Here is a 20,055-nt window from a genome sequence, read left to right as displayed (position 1 = left end):
ATTATTCTACACAAATCTTCAAGCAGTGCATTCGACAATCACAAAATTTCCACAAAGAATCTGTAATATTCGAAGCATTTTTGCGATTATTAAAGAAGAAGTATAAGGGTAAAAATCTCACCTTTTTTCGTTTCAGTTTCAAGGCTTGAATACGTTTTCTTTTCTGTTCTCTGTGTTTGAGTTTCCGAAAAAATCCCAAACAAGTTCTTTTGGCCGATGAACGAAGCGAGGCCTTCATTATTCGAAACTCTTTTTTCCAGATTTATGCCTTTCTAGAGCGGTTTTTGAAAAATGGTTTTGAGTTTTAAAAAGAGAATCCAAAGAGCTTTCAAAAAATATTTTTTTAATATCATCACCGATGAACGGTGGCTGGTGCCGTTCAACGGTGGCAGATGAGGCGGCACGATGGCCAGATTCTGGAATCCACGGTCGCATTCTTGATATCTCAAGAACACTTGAGAGAAAATGAAAGAGATAGGAGGGGATTTCGAGCGAGAAGAAAAGAAATGATAACTTTTAAAAAATTGATTTAAATACTAAACCCGTACGACCCGTGGCCCGATCCATTCCCCGCATGAAGATCCACGTGTTTTTAAATGTAAATAGGGTAAACTGTGTTTTTAGTCCCTTTGAGTTACAATTTACTCATTTTTGCCCCAAAAACCCGATTTTTGCTTCGAAATGCTTGTAATTTTGACACTCAATTTATCTTTCTTTCAATTTAATCCCCTTACAGGTAATTTTTTTAATTTCTTATTTTTGTCTATTTAAATATTACATTTTTTTTGTTTTTCTAATTTTTCATTAGTATTTATATATGTATATACATTTAATTATTTCTTTATTATTATTTTCCTTTTTTTAATTCCATTTACTATTATTTTTTAGTATTATATTCTAACATATATTCCTTTTATCATTTTTATATGTATACATATATATTTAATTATTTATTATTTTTCTATTTTTTTCATTTATTGCTATTACATTACATTTTTTTTATTTCTACTATATCGTTTTCCAAGTCCTCATCATTACTATTATTTATATATATTTTATTTTATATATATATATATATATATATATATATATATATATATATATTTCTTTATATTTATTATTATATTTCTTTTTTTACACATTTTATGTATCTTGTTTTCCTTTTTCCTTTTATTTATTTTTACTATTTTTTTAAACTAACCCTTGTCCTGGCTTTTTAAGGATGTTCTAAAATAATCTGAGGTAAGTAATTCGGATCAAATTTTACATTTTAATTTAAAATTAAAATTTTCTTAATTAAAGACAACTGGAAATTGCGTAGCATCGAAAGGGCAGTTCAAGGGTGCTAACCCTTCCTTGGCTGTAAGCGACTCCCAAATCCGACATATCATTGGTAAGATGCAGACCAGGTAAGGAATAAGGTATCCGATCTACCGATATGTTTTAAAATAAAAGATCGGTGGAGACTCTAACCCATTTATTTAAGTCGAAACCCAATTCTGGGCCCACCCGAAAAGCGGTTCCGACATGTGAGAATTAAAAAATGATTTTATATCATATCATTATCATATACATGTTTTTGAGTTTTCGCATGCTTGCTCATCATTTATCTTTTATGAACTTTGTAATTATTTCTCAATGAGGTGTTTGAATCTATTATCTTAATTTGTTGTAGGACTTTAACAACTTTGATGGCCTGAAGAATTTGCTAGAACTCTCTACAAAGATTTAGGCATTGAAGACCCTGCAGTTAGGGTAAACAATTCATTTTAGAAGGAAACTCATAAAATATTGATAGGTCCCAACCAGTTCAAGCACAGAAACCACAAGAAAGTATTCTCTTTGGGTGAGAATAAACCACAAATTCATTAACTTCTCATCTCCTTTTTTTCCGATGTCTTCTTTCCAAATTTATACATCAAAGAAACAACTGAAATGAAGCTAATGGTGTCCGAGTCTGTAGGAGACTCATCCACCCACTACCCATGAATTGCAGTCGTGCTAGTAACTGCCCTAAAACAAAAGTAAACCAGCAAATATTAAACCAGTCAATGCAATAAAAAGAAATGAGGCTGAAGTAGAATAAATGGCTTGGCTTCCGACATGGACATCAGTCTATATAGCGTGATTTGGGTCTCGGGGTCTGACAAGATCTTCTGGGCTTATCATTGCCCACCCCATGAAGAGGATGCTTGTCCTCAAGCATCAAATGAGGAAACTGGTGGCAAATAGTATCCGTGGACTCCCAGGTGGCTTCTTCGTGGGGTAGATGCTTCCAATGCTCCAAGCTTTCTTCCATGAAGGTGTCACCACGCTTAATCCATCATGTATCAAGTATTTGTTAAGGTTCAAGGGTTATGACGCTATCATCTACAAGTGGAGGTAAGTCAAGTGGAGTGACAGCTGGAGTGTCATTGTATGGTTTAAACAAAGAGACAAGAAACACGGGGTGAATTCGAGCTGTAGGTGGCAATTGTAGGCGGTATGCTACTGCTCCAATTTTCTCCAAAATAGGATAGGGTCCATAGTAGCGGCTGGATAATTTTTAACGAGCCCGTTTGAAGACTGTTTGCTAGCGATATGGATGGAGCTTTAATAGGACTCGATCACCAACTTTGAATTGGATATCTCTTCGGTTGGAGTCAGCTTGTTGCCTCATTCGGTTCATGGAAATCTCTAAATTTGTCTTGAGTTGGTGGAGCAGCTCGTCATGATGCAGGAGCATTTGATCCACTTCATGAACTGGGGAAAGACCCTCTGGATAGGCGGGGAGAAGTGGTGGAAGGCGGCCATAAAGAGCTTGGTACGGTGTCATTTTTATTGAGGCGTGGTAGGTGGTATTGTACCAATACTCTGCCCAAGTGATATAATTACTCCATTCGCGCGACCATTGGTGAACGAAGCAACGCAAATATTGTTCAACACAATGATTAACAACTTCAGTTTGGCCATCTGTTTGGGGATGGTAAGCTGAACTGAGCATGAGTTTGGAGCCGGATAGTTTGAAGAATTCTTGCCAGAATTTGCTGATGAAGATTGGGTCGTGATCACTGATGATGGAGCGTGTCATCCCATGTAGTTTGACAACTCTCTCAATAAATTTTTCTGCAACAACTTTGGCCGTAAATGGGTGAGTTAAGGGAATAAAGTGGGCAAACTTACTGAGCCTATCGACGACCACCAGAATTGTGTCTTTGCCATGAGAATTGGGCAACCCTTCAATGAAGTCGAGAGTGATGTCCTCCCAAACCTGTGCAGGAATTGGTAATGGCTGTAATAATCCCGTTGGTGCCTTGGTCTCTGGCTTAATGCGTTGACATACTCCTGAACAGATTTATGCATCTTTGGCCAATAAAATTATTGTTGCAATCTTCTATAAGTTCGAAGGATCCCTGAGTGCCCTCCAACTTTAGAATCATAAACTTCATACAACAGTTTATCCCGTAAGGAGTGATCAGCAGGCACCAGAACCTTTCCTTTGTAAAGCAAAAATCCATCACGCCAAGTCAAGTTGTCACGAGGAGGGTCACCAGCCTTTTTACCCAAAAACTACACATAAGAATCTGATTTAGAGGCCTCGTGGATATGTTTCCAAATATCCACATCTGAAAAATGAAGAGCAGGCAATAATGGGCTTTCTTGCCGCCTAGATAAAGCATCTACTGTAGAGTTGTCACGACCCGGTCGGAAGATGATTTCATAATCGTACCCCAATAATCTGGCCACCCATTTTTGATGTTCTGGAGTTGAAACACGCTGATCTAAGAAAAATTTGAGGCTGCATTGATCGATTATGATGTATAATTTGCGGCCAAGTAAATATGGTCTCTAGCTCTTGTTTGCCGAATGCACATTTACTCATCTTGACATAGAAATGATGTTGCCGAATGATGGAGAATGCAAGTTTGACATGCTCCAAGTGCTGCTCCCATGTCGGACTGTAAATTAAAATGTCATCAAAAAACACCAAGATAAACTTCCGCAAATACGGTCGAAAAATCGAGTTCATTATTGCTTGGAAGGTAGATGGTGCATTGCATAGCCCAAATGGCATAACCAAGTACTCATAGTGGCCATTGTGAGTGCGGAAAGCAGTCTTAGGAATATCAGGGGTGCTAACTCGTATTTGGTGGTATCCTGCCTTGAGATCCAACTTAGTAAAAAAAAAGCAGCTCCGTGTAACTCATCAAGCATATTATATACTGTTGGAATTGGAAACGATCTTTTACGGTGGCAGCGTTTAATGCTCGATAGTCTGTGCAGAATCGCCATGTGCCATCTTTTTTCTTCACTAGCAGTACTGGAGAGGAAAAGGGGCTGGTGCTTGGTTGAATCAACCCTGCACTGAGCATGTCTTGAACCTGATTTTCAATCTCAGATTTTTGGAAATATGCATACCTATATGGCCACACATTAATAGCTTTAGTTCCATCTTGGAGTAGTATTTTATGATCAATTTCACGTGCTGGTGGTAAGCTGGTAGGCGCAGTAAAGACATCTGAATATTACTCCAGCAATGCCTGCATATCTGATGAGAGTTCCTCATTGTTTTGCTGTCCTTCGAGCTGAAAATATAAAGCAAACACCGCTTGTCGTTGTCGAAAGTCCTTGGTGAAGCCTTGCAATGTGGTGTCTTGGATTGGTGGAATTTCAATCCCCTGGAGTTTCTTAGGCTGTTGCTCCCAAATGAAGTCCATGGTTCGTTTTTTCCAATCACAAATTACTGAACCCAATGTCTCTAACCACTAAATTCCTAGCACCATATCCAAACCATTTAAGGGCAGAGAAAAGAAGTCAAGGTGGAACTCATTACCTTGTAAATGAACCATGAGCTTCTCATATTTCCCTTTACAAATCTTTCCCCATTGGAAACTCGGACAGTAAACGATGTTGTGGGCTTCACGGGCAAACGAAGCATTTCGGCTACTCGATCACTGATGAAATTATGAGTGGATCCACTATCGATTAAAGCAACCACCTCATGTGCTCCAATAATTGCCTTAATTCGTATTGTTCTCGGTACAGTCCATCCAGTTAGTGCATGTAGGGTGATCTCGGGCTCATTTCCGTTGTCATCTTCCTCAATCTCAGACATTTCCCTTATCATGTTTACCCCTACCATTTCTTCTAGTGTTTCATCTTCCTGTATACAACCCTCAAGGAGCATCAACTATGGTGCTTGACACTTGTGTCTAGGGGTGAACCTATCATTGCAGTTAGAACATAATCCTTGAGCTCTACGTTTCTGCATCTTATCCCATGACAGCCTTTTGATTGCCACTTGTGTGGAACCCTTGGGAGGACTGGTGTTATTTACAGGAAAAGAAGCTCGTAAGGCACCTAGCCGTGCGAATCAACTCTGTCTCGTAAGCTGATCGTCCTTTATTTTCGCCAAGCTAATTGCCTCCTTCACAGATTGAGGCTTGAACATTCTTATTCCATCAGCCACCTCTGGTTTTAAGCCCCCCATGAACTTACCCACTAGAGCCTTTTGGGTCCATCCACGAACTCGATTCCCAAGCCGTTCAAATTCCCGTTGATAGTCTTGCAATGTTCCCGTTTGTCTCACTCGGGATAGTGCTTCGTCGAAGTCTTCAGAATCAGGGGGTCCAAATCGAGCCCTCACTTCATCTTCGAAGGCTTCCCACGAGATGTTCCCCTGTCCGTCAGTGAATGCTTTTCGAAACCACTATCACCATTGATTCGCCTCGCCTTCAAGGTGGAACGAAGCTAGATGCACCTTTTGATCAGCGTCTATCTCTTGAAACTCGAAGAACTGGTCCACACGATTGAGCCATTCTGTCGGGTCATCTCCAGAAAATCTTGGGAATTCCAACTTTGCAATCTTGGAAGAAAATGGCCGGATGTTATCGCCGGTATCTCGGTTGGTTCGGTGGGCTCCTTCATTCTGATAATTATTATGGCTAGGTGATCCGCTGCTTGCGGAGAATGCTCCCGATAGTTTTGCAATAGTGTCTTCTAATCGTTGGTTCTTGTCGGTGATTCTCACCTCCATGCGCTGCATTCCTGGTTGAACTCCTCCAAGCCCCTCCTCTAGACGCTCGATCAGTTCTTTGTTTGTTGTCATGAACCTGGCTCTGATACCAATGATAGGTCCCAACCAGTACAAGCACAACAACCATAAGAAAGAATTCTCTTTGAGTGAGAATGAACCACAAATCCATTAACTTCTCATCTCCCTTTTTTCCAATGTCTTCTTTCCAAATGTATACATCAAAGAAACAACTGAAATGAAGCTAATGGTGTCCGAGTCTGTAGGAGACTCATCCACCCACTACCCATGAATTACAGTCGTGCTAGTAACTGCCCTAAAACAAAAGTAAACCAGCAAATATTAAACCAGTCAATGCAATAAAAAGAAATGAGGCTAAAGTAGAATAAATGGCTTGGCTTCCGACATGGACATCAGTCTATATAGTGTGAGTTGGGTCTCGGGGTCCGACATGATCTTCTGGGCTTATCAAATATTCATCTACCCTGTTTCATTCTATTTTTCTGCCTTCAAAACATTTCTTATGTATACAATATCTTTATTCTTTGCAGCATGCAATCGCCTTAGCAATCAGGGAGCAACTTTACGAGGTAGGTATCAAGGTTTCTAACTTATCCTAGTCATTGATGTTACGTATTGTATGATCTGGCTGTTCTTAAATCGTTGTAATGGTTTGTATTTTAGATTGCGATTCAAAATGTAGCTTCAGCAAGAGAGAACAGAATAAACAAAAAGGGTCGCCGGGCAGCTGAACATTTCCCTATCAGGTTTTTGTGTTGTTTCCTTTCAATATAGTCATCAAGCCTCAATGTTGTGTGCATGTTGATGAAATTACACTCTGTTTTCATTCTCTCACAGTAAAGCTAGTGGTGCTGCATTGGACCTGATGAAGTTATTCAGTTTCAGATCAAGTGTTATTCGGTATGCCCTCTAGATCAATTCTCATGCAGAAAAAAAATTCTCTATTGAGCCTTGAAAAATTGTTATGGTCCATTTGGAAACCGTATTCAAGGGGTGAGGTTTGGATGTCTAGATCCAAATTCATTGTTTGTAAATGGTTTTATTTGGATTTAGGTCAAATTTAAAAGGTCCAATAGGATTTCAAAATACTTCTTGTGCTATGTACTTTTAAAAGTCAGCACAAACATGACTCTCTTACGTGTTCCCATATTAGAATTTAGAAAACATCACATATTTTAGATTAGTTAAAATATTGAACTTGAATCCAGATTAAAGAATTCATATATTTAGGCTGCCAAACCCAAACCCTAGATTCTGCTGGCATGGTAGTTTATGTTGCATGACACCTCCATGTCTTGAGTGAAATCATACTCTGTATTTTGAGCATCTAATACCGTGAATAAACACTTTTGAATTGAGTTTCTTCAAAATAAGGTAATGAACTTTTTAAATTGAAGTGTAACATTAACATCACCTTTTGTCGAACTCTCGTCTTCCACTCGTGCTTATGGATGGCACTATCATTAATGGTTCCATTAAAAGACCTAAAAGATAAAGTCCACCTTGTTGAAACATTCAAATTATGCCTTCCATTATACCATATCTCCTAGGAATGTAAAGTAATTGAGTTGTGTTCTTGGCAGATTGATTGAAATCTCAACCTAACCATTGAAACCTTTTATCAATTTGAAAGCATCGATGTAACCTTCTGTTGCATTTCTAGTTTCTATATTCGTTTGATAAATGCTCTTTATGTTATAATTACACTTGTTGTTTGATCTCTTAGTTGCTTGCTCTGTCACTTCAGAAAACTTGTAAAGAAAGATGCTTATGGTTAGCCATTTGTTTCTGCCGTTTCATGAAAAGAAAGGAGTGGGACAATTATAAACCCGTTCTTGATGTTTTATCGAATGAAGACGTGGATGCTCTTGAAGCCAAAAAAGAGAGGAGTGGTCGGTGAGTGAATAGACGTAGCGTGTATAAAGGGTTAATATTTGATGCACTGTTAGACTATAATTTTATGTGCCTGAAGTGGTTAGTCTGAGTATCGTAGTTTTTTTTCTTAGTTTGAGATGATTACGAGGGCAGTATCTATTAAGAATTTTTCTTAACCATACACAACGTTCATACAGCTAGCAAACACAATTGTTCGAACCCAAGATTCAATGGGAGAATAACACTTCCATTAACGACTGAAACTACTTGATGGGTTCGACTATCGTAATTTTTAAGAGAGGTATGGTTTAGTGGTTTCATAGATTATTATTAGCTTAGTTGCAGCCTCGTCTTTCTTTAAGACTTTTATGTGGTTTTAACGTTGGATATGGCAATAATAGTTCGATTCTCCAATTATGCCATCTTTTAATATTACAAATATACTATTGTAATTTTTCCAGTATCAAGGGAAATGGTCACGTGCGGCGTCTTAGTATACGGCTAAAATAAGGCGCTACCGATTTTATTATTATTTTAAATAATAAAATCGGTAAAGAATGATTTAAAGCATCATTATTTTGACTGGTTATAATTACTTATATAGGTAAACGTGGTAGAAAGGATTTTTTTTACCGCATTTACCTATATAGGTAATTATAACCGGTCAAAATAATGATGTTTTCGATCATTTTTACTAATTTTTTTATTTAAAATAATAATAAAATCGGTAGCATCTTATTTTAACAGTATACTAAGCCGTCGCACCGCAGAACTATCCTAGTATCAATGACCCTATTTACAGGTCATCTTTATTTAGAAGATTTATCTTTGTACCCAAGATGGACAGAAGGAGACGGGTTGGTCACATATATATATATATATATATATATATATATATATAATTTTCAATTGATAACATATTTTTGTCTATTGAAATTTTATGAATCTATTCCCAAGTTTATCCCGTTTTAACGTAAAATTTTATGTTAGTCTAGTTCGTACCCGTAATAACAACACGATTAACATGAAAAAAAATATGATAAATATGACAATATACAGTACCGGCTGGTATGACTAATTTAGCGAATCTCCCGTTTGGTTTTCAAACCTTCACTCGCCCACCTGATTTGTTTTTATTTAAGATCAAGAATAACAGCAGTAAAATTTTAAAAATGAATATTAATTCAAAATTTTGTTTTATTTAAGAGAGCCATTATTAATGGATTATTGCCTTAGTTTTCCTTTGCTCCTTTTGATGTAACCAATAAACCATGTTTATGTTCATCGGTTGTTTTTCCTTCTGTTTATGTAATGAGTAGTATGTTCTCCAAAATAATTATTTTGTTTAGATTATATATTTTTTAAAGATGGCAATTCTCTTTTTGGTATTTTCTTATATTAGGATTGAAATGTGGTGGTCAATTAAGATACAAAAATTAAAATCCACTCAAACTAAATTAAATATATTTTATTAATTTATGATTGTGTTTTGATTTTATTTATGTATATTATGAATTTTTTGTTATGTTTATACTGGCGTTTTTCTCGAAAAATCACTGATGACCGGTATATTTACCGATCTAACACCGGTCAGATTATATTTCCCGATCTAACACCCTTAGTAGTAAAGCGCGCCCCCTGCACTGAGCTATATGCTGATTTGGCGCCACGTGGGGTAAGGCGCCCCTGAAGCGCGCCTTATGCTGACATGGATACACGTGGATAAAGCACGGGGTAGGTGTGTAATTACACCTAAGGTGCGGGACAGGGGCTGCGCCTTCCCTGTGAATCTGACACGCATCAGGAAGGCGCGCCCCCTGCGGCGCGCCTTAGGTGTAATTACACAACTACCCCGACTTCAATACCCCAAAACCTCCCTATAAATACCTCCATCCTCAATCACTTTCATCACACCAAATTCTCTCAACTTCTCTCAAATACTCTTATAATCTCTTCTAAGGTATATTTTATTATATTTTTAATATTTTGTATTTAATTTATTTAAGTATTTAATTTATTTAATATTTTTACTTATTTATTTATTTTTGCAGATATAAAATGGCAGATGATCTACTTCGCTTGGATGCAAATCATATATCTCGACACTTTGCTGATACGGTAACATTTTAACGTTTTAATTTAATTTAAATTATTAGTAATAATTTGTTGATTTATTTAATGCATGATTATTAGATTAAGAATTAATTTTTGTAATTATTTAATTTTAGGAGAAGGACCGTGTATTAGATCCTTTTATTAGGAATCTTAAGTTAGTGATACCTAGCCATATCTTGCCGTATTTAGTAGAGGCTGGATTCAGTTACATAGGTAGATATCAGGGTCACTGTAAGATAGAGTCAGACCTGATTTCTGCCTTAGTAGAGCGGTGGAGGCCGGAGACCCATACATTCCATCTTCCGTGTGGAGAGTGCACGATTACACTTGATGATGTTTCTATGCACCTGGGGCTTCCGGTGGATGGAGATGTGATATCGGGGATCACGCATGGTTTCTGGACTACTTTGTGTCGGGATAATCTAGGACGTGTCCTAGAAAATTTTAACGGTGGTCGGATACCGTTAAATTGGTTAGATGTCAATTTTCGTCATTTGAGCGATGACGCGTCTGAGGATGAAGTTAAAATGTATGCACGAGCATGCATACTGCAACTGATAGGAGGGTTGTTGATGTCGGACAAATAGCACAACCAAGTTCACTGCATGTGGTTGCGACACCTTGGCAACTTTCATCTGGTCAGATCACTCAGTTGGGGCTCGACAGTTTTGGCTTTCCTGTATAGAGAGATGTGTCGAGCCACTAACTACAGGCGTAATGCTATTGGCGGATGTCTCCTGCTGCTGCAGTCTTGGGCATGGTATCGATTGCCCTTTTATGTCCCGTTGTCAAGAACCCATTCGTATTTTCACTACTATTGAGGTAATTGTAAAACTAATTTCGTATATTAATCATTTTATACAACGTATAATATTTTTTTTCCTCAAATAGGTGGTCTACTGATAGGAAAAATCATCAAGAGCTACCTGATGATTTAGAAAAAAATTATGGTGCTCATCGATCAGCAGACTGACACACAGGTATGAATTTTAATGTTTAAAAATCGATTTTAGATTATAGTTATATAATTAGATTATTATTTTAATAAAAATTATATATATTTATTTTAGTTTGAATGGGTGTCATATTCTACTGATGATGTGAGGGCGGTGATCCCACCTGAGTTGAGGGGCTCATCAGATGTTTGGATGGCGATGGTCCCCTTGATCTGTTATGCGACTATCGAGTGTCACTCCACTGATCGTGTGCTCCGGCAATTTGGTTTTTTTTCAACAAATTCTGGAAGCACCTCATAATATGGACGAGTTACATAGCACAGATAGACGCGACAAGACAGATACAGATTGGCTGGTGAGGCATCATGCGTGGGTCGTGTGTGGGATGATCGACATCGGCGCCTTTCACGTAGAGAGCTCATTTTTGATAACCTCTTGATGGTTGCTGAGGGTTATTACGAGTGGTTCAATAGTAACGGGAAACCGTTTCTGCTTCCCGAGGATGCACGAGGGAAGACCTTTCCGCGACATCGACAGAGACATTCACCGACACAACACCATCATCCCCCGACTCGTGGACGGAGAGCAGGTGCTTTCGGTTCATCCTCAACTGCACCAGCAGGACCTTCACAGCAGCCACCGCAGTCATATATGATGCCGCCACCGCCTTTTCATTACCAGATACCACCGTCGCCATTCCCTTACCTGATGTCGCCGCCGCCACCGTCACAGATGACCCCTCTTGGAGGCTATTATGGGTCTATGTTTGCAGATCTGACTTGGGGTTTATATGTTGGATATTTGGCGGGTTCAACTTCATCACCCATGGCCGCAGCACAGACACTTCCTGTACAGTTTTCACACTCAGCGATGTCTGGGTTTTATGAGTTTTTCCAGTTTTCGTAGGCCGGTGGGATAGTCAGTCATACACCTCCAGGGTCCTTATTCTATGGAGGTGTTTCATCTTCATCAGCTCCTCATGTACCTACTCAGGACGACGACGACGACAACGACGACGACGATGGTGATAATGATGACAGCGATGAGTCACAACCAGTGATACGAAGAAATCCTCCTCAAGACCGACAGCCACCGCCCTACGGAACACATTCGCGTCGTAGGCATCGATAGATTTTATTTTTTATTATATTTGTATTTAGTTTATTGGACTTTTTAATTGTAATTTTTTATTATTTCTGATTCAATACTTACTTTATTTTGTTAAATTTGTTGGACTTTTTTTAATGTATTTCAGTTAATTTTTATTATTATCATTTAATATCAGTTATTGTAATTTGGTTATCATTTACCATTTAATACTTATTGTAAGTTTGTTGTATTTAAAATTATTTTGAAATACCAAATTGTTATCAGTTTGATAAAATATAATGATTGTGTTTGATAACTTTCTTAAGTTTGTCACTTATTATCTCTTTTATTATAATCACATATAATGCAAACGTTCAATCTCGTATTATTGTATCGTTTTTTTAATCTTCATCAGTGATTATCGAATGACATTAACTTGAAGTAAATGTAAATTGAAGTACAAGAATTATTATTTGATAAACAAATATATCATTTCCTCATCAATTGTTACTTGATGGCAACAGAAGTGGACATGTTTTTCTAGTGTGTCCTGGGTTTCTACAATGCCCACATCTTCTGTCTTGTCTAGATCTTTCTCAAATGTCCATATCGCAATGAATTCGATTGGATTTTGGACGACCACGCTCTCTCAATAAACTCGGATTTGGTACAATCGGAAGCCAATCTTGAACCTCATCAGGGTCTTTATCATTACCTATGGGGGAAAACTCAAATTCGTATACCTTAAAAACTTCAGATAGTAGGTATACGAGATCCACAAAATGGTTATAGTCTTGACGTATATGCGAGCAAGCTGCTATCACATGAGAGCAAGCTGCTCTCAAATGAGAGCAAGCTGATGTCACATGAGAGCATGGATACTTCAGAGCTTGAAAAAACCCGCAGTCGCACGTTCTGTCCCTTAGATTTACTCTTAACGACACAACTTCAATCCCTTGAAGAGGTCGCGGCAACTCTGTGACACGAAACATTTCATTCCTTCTAGAGAAGCTTGTTACAAACATTCCATTTGATGCAGAAACTTTTTTCTGTATATCTGTAACTAATCTAGGGTGATAGACATGACCACCTTGCATCCAGGTTTGAGCTTGTCCCCCGAGCTTCACAAAAAGTGCCCCCAAACGAAAATATGTAGTCTTTACCAAAGTCGCTACTGGTAAGTGACGTGCACCCTTTAAGGTCGAATTGATTGCCTCTGCCAAGTTGGTCGTCATATGTCCATATCGATATCCACCATCATATGCGTTCGTCCATATTTCTTTATCGATGAGGCTGATGTAATCGTATCCTTTCTCATTTGCCCGCAAATCTTGAAGCATTGATTCAAACGTTCGAGGAAGTAGTTCGTAACCTGATCAAAAAATGTATAACTTACTAACTTGCTTTCTTTGCAAAATTAAAACGATCGAAAGAAAACAAACTACATCAGTTTCACTTACCCATGCGCACAATTAATTGACGCTCATCATTCTTCTTGTACTTTCCATGGTAGTTGTCAACAATGTGTCTGAGACAATACCTATGTTGGACAAAGGGTGGTTGTCACATTGGACCCAAAGACTCCATTACTGCTTTGATCCCAGCTCCGCGATCTGAAATGACACAGATGTTTTCCCTCGTGATAACATGTGCATGTAAATTTCGGAAGAAAAAAGCCCAAGAATCTGTATATTCTCCTTCTACAAGAGCAAAAGCAACTGAAAGAATGTTGCGATTGTCATCTTGGACAACTGACAGATATTAGTTCCCATCTGTTGTTTTTCCTCTTCCTTTTCGATACGTGAACCATCCAATTACATCCGTTTTCACGTCGGGCACAATAGCATACATATTTTTCTGTCGTGGAGCAACCGACTCTCGATTGAACTGAATTACGGATATTGTAATTTTTTTATAGCCATCATCGCTTCTTCTTTGCTTGAAAACTCCATGCCTAAATATAACTCACCATTATTTATTGATGAGTAATATCTATAGTCACCGAGATGAGGCATATCCGCAAATTCTGGCCCATACATTGCACCATAATCAGTTTCATACATGTGTGCTGGAGGGTCAGTTTGTGTCACATTTGCTGGAACTTCATCCACATCATCATCATCATCGGAGTTGAATTGCGGTGATTCTGGGTGAATGAATAGTCCAGTCTCAGCACCATCCGCACCAGGCTCACGAAACGGTTCTTCTGGTGGAGATGATGGTTCCTCCATGCTATCCATATTTAGGTCGAAGAACCTATTACTTGCACACCTTCCCTTTGAACTGGAAGTCGAATGCCTCTCTCTGGAGCTTGAAGCCATCGTGTCAAATAGAAACTGCACAGATGGTTGCGTCGATGATATCTCCATATTAAGGTCAAACGGATTTGCAAATGAATGCCTTCCCCTTGAACTGGACGCGATGTTGCCATACGGATTGCTCATCAACCCACCTCGGTACATATCGTAAGGAGTTGCGGATGAATGTCTCCCCATTATGGCATTAAAATCATTACACATTACTGTCGTCGGGATGTCAACTTGTTCAGCCATCCCATAGTAGGAGCTTAATGATTAACCCCGAACGGCACGCACTTGAATAAAATTTGCATACATCTCAATATCGGCGTCTGAATAATTACTTTGAGCTTCAACCATCATTTCAACATCATCATTGTTCAAAAGTTCGAACGCTGTATAAGTTAATGACAACAATGATGTTGGAAATCTGTATTGTAACGACGACATTCTTCTACTATTTCCAACATGAATCTTCCTCGAAATCTTCGTTATCAGCTCCTCAAGAGTTTTGTTTCTCTTCAATGATATTTTAACATGCTCATTTGATAGGAAAACAATATCGGTTTCATCTTCTCGAATTTCACCATCATAATAAACAATAGCTGAAAGTCGCATTATTCTTTGAGTTTAAAAGTGCGACAATATTATATCTGCAAAAAAACAACTGAAACAATGTTGATTAAATAAATAATATATGAACGAAAATATAACAGAATAAATTTTTTACACATAAACGTAAATAATTTAAATAATATAATTTTATATTATTACATGTACCGCAAACCTATTTCGACGTATATTCTCGCTTTCTAATTTTACAAACACATAAATTAATTGACAACAATTAGTATAATATTTTTTTAAATAATCATAATAAACAATAAATATAATAAAAAAATTATCACAAAATTACCTTATAACGAAAAATCGAACGAACTTCTTAATAAAATAAGAGAAAATTGTCAGAATTATTGACTCGTTGACGGAATTGTTGTATTAATATATAAGTTGAGAGGAGAGATATTAGGAGATGTGAGGAACTTAATTGGGGAGAAGGGTATTTATAGCCGGGAAAAGTTACAAGGCGCGGTACCTGCACTGCGCCTTATATAATTATATCAGTTAGAGGTATGGCGCGGCCCCTCACCCTCGTTATATATAAATCAGAATTAAAGGTAAGGCGCGGCCCCTGCCTCGCGCTATACCCCTACGTGGCGTAAGGCGCGCCCCAGGAGCCGCGCTTTACACACGTGTATCCATGTCAGCATAAGGCGCGCTTCAGGGGGCGCGCCTTACCTCACGTGGCGCCAAATCAGCATATAGCATGGTGCAGGGGCGCGCTTTACTACTAAGGGTGTTAGATCGAGAAATATAGTCTGACCAGTGTTAGATCGATAAATATACCGGTCATCGATGATTTTTCGGGAAAAACACTGTTTATACTTGTCAATTATATTTTTTTTTATTTTTTGTTAACTATGAAATGTAGGCGAGAGTGAATTACATCGTCGGTTAATTTATTTAAAAGCGAGGTAAAATTCAACAACGAGGACTAAGATAGTGAAAACATGCTTTCTATAGTGAAAAAAATGAACTAAAAAATTAGTACAATTACAAAGGGAGCTTTAAATAAATTTTTGTATACTCTTAATTTTTTTTTAATATTTATTATTAGAGGTCACATTTTTAAATTTGTCCGGGCCACCAAAATCTCATAAACGGGTATGCATCTGCTGCATTAGAATGATCTCGGTTGCGACGAGCAAGCAGATGGACGACTATCCAATCCTTTGATATCTTTCTCTTTGAGTATTCAAATACACTGTTGAAATTAACGATACAAAATAAGAAAATAATTATTGAAAAAATTCAAGAAGTTAATCATGATAGTTTATTTTCATTCATTTAATGATTTCAATTCAGTATAAAATTGAAAATTTTTACATTTGGATTTCAATTATATATACAGAATCTTTTATTCTAAAACTTTTAATTATATTTTTATCAAGGTGATAGTAAAAAGTGGTACCGATTCCTAAATTAGGTAAAAATAATGGATTAAATACAAAATATTTTAAACAACAGAAATAGACAAGGTTATACATTTAATATTTTTCATCTAGTTACACAAATATTAGTATAGTGAAAACTTTAATTGTTACAAAAATTTTAAGGTAATTTGTATTATTAATTAAGGACGGAATGAATAATACTCCTACTTATTTATCCTCATAATTACTTTTGAAAAATAAAGGTGAAAATACTAAGTAGACAAAAATGCAAAAAGAGAAGTCATAATTAGGAAGTTTGTAAAGTAGTTTGAATTGCAACCAAAATTCCACTATCTGGAGGAGTAGAAGTCAGAAAACGTGTAAATATTGGGGCCTTTAGAATAAATATGAAAAAGTAAAGGGTTATCAAGAAAAGGAAAATTATGAGCTTTAATGTTCACTCGGTTTTGTTTTTATATTTGTTTCCAACTACATTTATTAATCAGAAAAGCCAATTGAAGTGAAGGCATTGGGCTTCTTTACCCTTCACTGCAACTTCCTTGCAACAGCATCTCATCTCTTCATAATTTCCCATTTTTTTCTTTATTTTTTCCCCTTTCGACAGCTTCTGAAATCGAGTGCTGTCTTTTCCTCTTCATGTGATCGGTAAGTGTTTATTTTTTGCAACATTTTTTACTTGAAGGTTTTGGATTTTTGTTGGATTTTCTTTCTGGGTTTTGGAATTCTTTGTTACTGTGCTTTGATGGTTGGAATCTATGGGTGTCTTGTGTTGCTATTTTTTTTCTTTGGATTGTATAATTTTTTTATTTTCTTTCTTTGTTTAGCTTGGTTGATCTTGAATCTTATTTTAATTTTTGTTGTTTAATTAATCATTATAAACCCCTTTTTGAGCTTATTACCTTTTATATTCGAAATGAAATTTCTTGAAATTTCTCTGTAGAGAGTAATAACATTGTTCAATTCAGCTGTTTAGATCGAAATTTGTAGCTTTTTAGGGCTCTATCTAGCTATTAAACCATTAAAAATTAATGTGATTTTTTTTTCAATTTTCACGTTGATGATTTAGTTTGATTAGTTTCTAATCTGATTGTTTGAGCTTTAGTTGGTTTGAGAATTTAAAGAACAAAAAATCTATGAAAATGTTGAATTTCTAGTGTTTTTTTGGTAATTCTGATATTCAATTGTGTTTTTATGATAGATTCTTTTGGGACTAAAAGATGGTGGCAGAGTCTTGGTTTCGTAGTATTTGGAAAATTCCGCGGAGGCATGAGGGAATTTCCGAGAAAGTCGAAATCGGAGTATTAGCATTCGAAGTTGCGAGCTTGATGTCTAAGCTTGTGCATCTCTGGCAGTGTTTGAGTGATAAACAGGTTGTTAGGTTGAGAGAGGAAATAACAAATTCTGTGGGGATTAAAAAGCTTGTGTCCGAAGACGAGGAATATATCGGACGCCTGATATGTGCGGAAATGGTTGAAAATATTACTCATGTGTCGAAGTCTGTATCTAGGCTTGCGAAGAAATGTCGTGAACCGGGGTTGAAGAGTTTTGAACTTGTCTTCACCGAGTTGGTCCAGATGTGTGTCGACCCTTACGGTTGGATATTTTCGTCAAAGAAGATGGACAAGAAGGTTAAGAAGATGGAACGCTTCATTTCAGTGAATGCAACTTTGTATCAAGAGATGGAACTGCTTGCGGATCTTGAGCAAACACTAAGGAGGATGAAAAGCAGTGATTCAGCACCGGAGAATTTGCTCGAATTTCAGAGGAAGGTTATGTGGAAGCAGCACGAAGTGAAGAACCTACGGGCGAACTCTCTTTGGAACAAGACTTATGATTATACGATTTGCCTTTTAGCAAGATCAATATTCACAATATTCGGCAGGATCAAACATGTCTTCGGAGTTGAACACAGTGTAGATGTTGGGGATTCGAAGGTGATGAGTTCGGATTTTATGCATCGCAGCCAATCAGTTTCTGCCGTAATGCATTCTTTGGTTCATCCAATGGAAAACACTGGCCTTCCTAGATTTTCTTCAGGCCCTTTAGGGACTTATAGCACTAAATCAGGACCGATACCAACACCAAATAAAACAAATTATTTCCATTTGGGACCTCTTGGTGGCTCAACCACAAAATCAGGCTCTATTTCTGGAAAGAATGGAAATTTCAACTTCCATTCAGGTCCGCTTGGGAGGCCTGCAGGAAGGTCTGGACAACTTTTTGGAATGAATAAATTAAGCCAGATTTGGCAGACTAATAGCCACTCGGCTGCTGCTATCAGAAGGAAATCGCATTTGAAAAACAATAGATTGACTCAAGTGGGACCTTTTAAAGGATGCATGGTAGCTGTTGACAGTGGTGCCATTGGAAATTGTTATGTAAGTTCAAATGGCATTCATTCGGGAATTCTGAATGGAACCAAAGATGGAAATCTTAATCTTACTGAAAGAAATGCTGCTCAGAGTAGTTCATCGGTGTTCAGATCTCAATGCCGGTTGTTGGATGCTCCTGCTGAAACTCTCGGTGCTTCTGCTTTAGCATTGCACTATGCGAATGTTATCATTGTAATCGAGAAGTTAGCAGCATCTCCTCATTTGATTGGTCATGATGCACGAGAGGATCTGTACAACATGTTACCAGCAAGTGCAAGAGCGGCTCTGAGGGTGAGACTAAAGCCATATGCAAAGAGCTTAGCGTCATCGGTTTATGATATGGAGCTTGCTGGAGAATGGACTGACGCAATGTCTTCCATATTAGAGTGGTTGGCACCACTAGCTCATAACATGATTAGATGGCAATCTGAACGGAGTTTTGAGCAGCAGAACTTTGTTTCCCGAACTAATATGCTTCTGGTGCAGACACTCTACTTTGCAAATCGGGAAAAGACGGAAGCAGCAATCATTGAGATTCTTGTTGGCCTTAATTATGTCTGGAGACATGGGAGAGAACTTAATGCTAAGGCATTGCAAGAACGTGCAGGCAGTAGAATATCTGATGGATGTTTGGATCTCGGGAAGTGAAGTTCTTTAACCTCTGTTGCGGTATGATATCACCACGTATCAGTGGTATCGGGTTGAATTTGGGCTAGATTCTGTTTCCAGCGAGCAATCGTCATCTCTGTTCAGTTACCTGCATGATCAAAGATGAAAGAATTATCCAACCTACCCGTGAAATACAAGCCAAAAGCATTCTTTATTGGGTCAGGTATAGTTTGAGCTTTGCAGGTGATCTAGTTTCGAAGATTCCTCGTGATACCCTTTTTATAGTTAAGCAAATTATCGGCGAAATGTGTATTTTAATTAGCAATATGGATACCCTTTGAAATTAATTGTATATTTACCATATACGCTGTTTATCCACCAATTTATGTTACGAGTGCCACTTGGTTGAGTGTTCTTTTATCGGACGTGAGAATATCTGAGTTTTCCACCAATGTCCATCAATATACTCTTGTATTTTGACGGTTATGAAGGGTTTTTATAATCAGACATTCCTTTCTTATAAAAAAAATATATCTGAAGCAGAATCATCGCCATTGCCTGCCCCGATTATCACCAATTTTAAACGCAGGCTTAACATCTTGCAGCTATGAAACTCTGTTTTTGGTTGAATGATCTCCCCATGGTGTCATTGTATTGTTCAGTGAAGAGTTTCACATTTAAGCATGATTTTTT

At 37.6% G+C, this 20,055-nt stretch overlaps 2 protein-coding genes across 2 annotated transcripts; both read left to right on the top strand.

The window, feature by feature from the left end:
- Positions 1-6,468: 6,468 nt before the first annotated feature.
- On the top strand, positions 6,469-8,119 carry LOC120165097 (chromatin structure-remodeling complex protein BSH-like; the record flags this gene model as incomplete). Its single annotated transcript, XM_039174682.1, has 4 exons — positions 6,469-6,603; positions 6,698-6,780; positions 6,872-6,934; positions 7,835-8,119. Coding segments are annotated over 4 exons (381 nt in total), but the record flags the coding sequence as incomplete, so codon positions are not given.
- Positions 8,120-16,880: 8,761 nt separating this feature from the next.
- LOC120165106 (protein PSK SIMULATOR 1-like) lies at positions 16,881-19,782 on the top strand. The gene is made up of 2 exons (XM_039174691.1): positions 16,881-17,026; positions 17,580-19,782. Exon 2 carries the CDS (start codon positions 17,599-17,601, stop codon positions 19,399-19,401), a length of 1,803 nt encoding a protein of 600 aa, XP_039030622.1. The 5' UTR covers positions 16,881-17,026; positions 17,580-17,598; the 3' UTR covers positions 19,402-19,782.
- Positions 19,783-20,055: the final 273 nt, after the last annotated feature.

The sequence above is a fragment of the Hibiscus syriacus genome, unplaced genomic scaffold, assembly GCF_006381635.1.
Source record: "Hibiscus syriacus cultivar Baekdansim isolate YM2019G1 unplaced genomic scaffold, ASM638163v2 tig00111569_pilon, whole genome shotgun sequence".
Lineage (NCBI taxonomy): Eukaryota > Viridiplantae > Streptophyta > Magnoliopsida > Malvales > Malvaceae > Hibiscus > Hibiscus syriacus.
Note: the sequence above shows the minus strand (reverse complement) of the source record. Positions and strands in the feature narration are given on the sequence as shown.

Bases quoted from the DNA above. Each gene is read 5' to 3' on its own strand.
- LOC120165106 (XM_039174691.1), top strand. From the start codon at position 17,599: ATGGTGGCAGAGTCTTGGTTTCGTAGTATTTGGAAAATTCCGCGGAGG.